Source organism: Propithecus coquereli, unplaced genomic scaffold (assembly GCF_000956105.1).
Source record: "Propithecus coquereli isolate 6110/MARCELLA unplaced genomic scaffold, Pcoq_1.0 Scaffold140, whole genome shotgun sequence".
Taxonomy (NCBI): domain Eukaryota; kingdom Metazoa; phylum Chordata; class Mammalia; order Primates; family Indriidae; genus Propithecus; species Propithecus coquereli.
The window spans coordinates 278,581-280,492 of NW_012138303.1; the positions used below are offsets into that span (position 1 = coordinate 278,581).

The 1,912-nt window shown below is 35.3% G+C and overlaps 1 protein-coding gene across 1 annotated transcript in view; it reads left to right on the forward strand.

Moving 5' to 3' along the window:
• Positions 1-1,261, forward strand: part of TMCO1 (transmembrane and coiled-coil domains 1) — a 57,615-nt gene extending 56,354 nt beyond the window's left edge. The window contains exon 5 of the mRNA XM_012639506.1: positions 679-1,261. Coding sequence (XP_012494960.1) covers positions 679-777 — 99 coding nt within the window. The 3' untranslated portion in view covers positions 778-1,261. The remainder of the gene's footprint in view (positions 1-678) is intronic.
• The last annotated feature ends 651 nt before the right edge of the window (positions 1,262-1,912 follow it).

The following is a 1,912-nucleotide window of genomic DNA, read 5'->3' on the forward strand; positions in this document are numbered from 1 at the left end:
TTATACATTGTATGCATGTATCAAAATAGCCCATGTATCCCATAAATACATACAACCATAAATATGTACAATTATGTATCAATTAAAAAGATTGTTTTTATGAGAACTACATAAGTTTTGAAAAACTGAATAAAGGCGAACTTCTAAAAAAAATACTGTTGCATTAGATATGAGTGAGATAACTGAAAAAGATCGGCGGGGGGTGCTGAAAATTTAGGAGGATTCTGAACTCAGATTGCTTTGCAAGTCTCTGAGTTCTTTCACCACTTTAATGAAATTGAAACTGAAAAGCGTAGACAGTGCAGTAATGACCAAATCCAGCCAGAAGACCCATACTCAAAGAAAAGGCCCTGCCACAAGAAATAGCTAACGAATGTACTTCATATGCTTCATGTTAAAAATAAAAGATTATCTCTTTTTATGATTCTCCACTTAAAAAAAAAATCATCTTCTTTGATTAGTAGACCAAGGTCCCCATCAGGTAAAGAGGACTTTTACTATTCTATGATCTTTCTTACATTGTAGGCCTTTTAAAAAATATCATAATGATAATCATACTATTGCAGGTCATAATGGTACATTTAACTTGTGTGAGTTCTCTTTGCCTAAGACCTACATAAAACATGTCCTCAGTGTATCTCATATTAAAACCCAATTCTTATTATGTTTTCTTTACAGAACATTCAGAAGATTCTTGGTCTTGCCCCTTCACGAGCTGCCACCAAGCAGGCAGGTGGATTTCTTGGCCCTCCACCTCCTTCTGGGAAGTTCTCTTGAACTCACGCAAGAACTCTTTAATTCCCGTTCTTTTCAGATACTCACATCAGACTGGCAACTATTTTGCAGCAAGAGCCATAGGCAGCCTTAGCACTTGGGCCACTTTCTAGTTTTGAGTTATTTCTAGGCCTTTTGAATATGATTAGAATGAAAATGGCACCCAACAAATATAATAGTGCTTTTGGTCATAGATGAATTTTTTTTAAATAAATGGGTTGATTAGTTAAGTTCAGGTGATGTTTTTGTAATGAGCAACAAATAGCATCTTTCTCGTTTTACTTACATAAATATTTTCTGCGGGACCGACTGTCAAGGCTGTTGTGTGTACCATGGAAGCTGGCTTTCTATGAACATTTAGATAGCTAGAAGAAAAATTTTGTTTGTATAACTCTTAATTGGAACTATTGGGTTGTTTTTTTTCAAGCCAAATAATGACTTGAGATCAATAAAGCGGCCAAATTTTTAGCTATTTTATCTACAAGGAGAGATCGCTTTTGTTTTGTTTTGCCGCATTTCTAGATACAAGCTTTTAGTAATCTGAACATAAAGATAAGTATTGGCCAGGAAGGGCTAAAATAAAATTTTTTTAATATACTATACTTTTTGCCATATTTGCCTCATATGCTCAAAATACAGAGTTGTCCCAGTATAGGAATTGGACAGCAAGAGTGGAAAGGAAAGGAATGACTCATGGGAGTTTAAAAATGAGGGTCCCCAGCAGTTCTCTTCACACCCTATTACAGCCTATTGGATTCTTGTGAGGCACCCTTAGATCCTCCTTGGAAGCAAGATTCTAATTATATGTAGTTAATCTTGCAGAGCTTCCTTTTATTATCGTAACAGTGGACTTCAGTTTCTGCCATGTTCCTCCATAAGGGAGTGGGATGCTTATAACCATGATCCTCTCCCATAATCCACGGAATTAGGAATCTTATGTGGAGTAATAACTCTATCAATAAATGCATACATTCATCAATAGTCTCCTTAGATGTGAGTATTCTACCAGTGAAAAAATACATATAATTTGCCAAGTAATAACTTAAACCAATAGCAAGCTTCTCATCAACACCATAAAGTCCAGAAAACAGTGGAAAAATATCTTTAAAGTGCTGAGGAAAATAAGTGTCAACTTAGA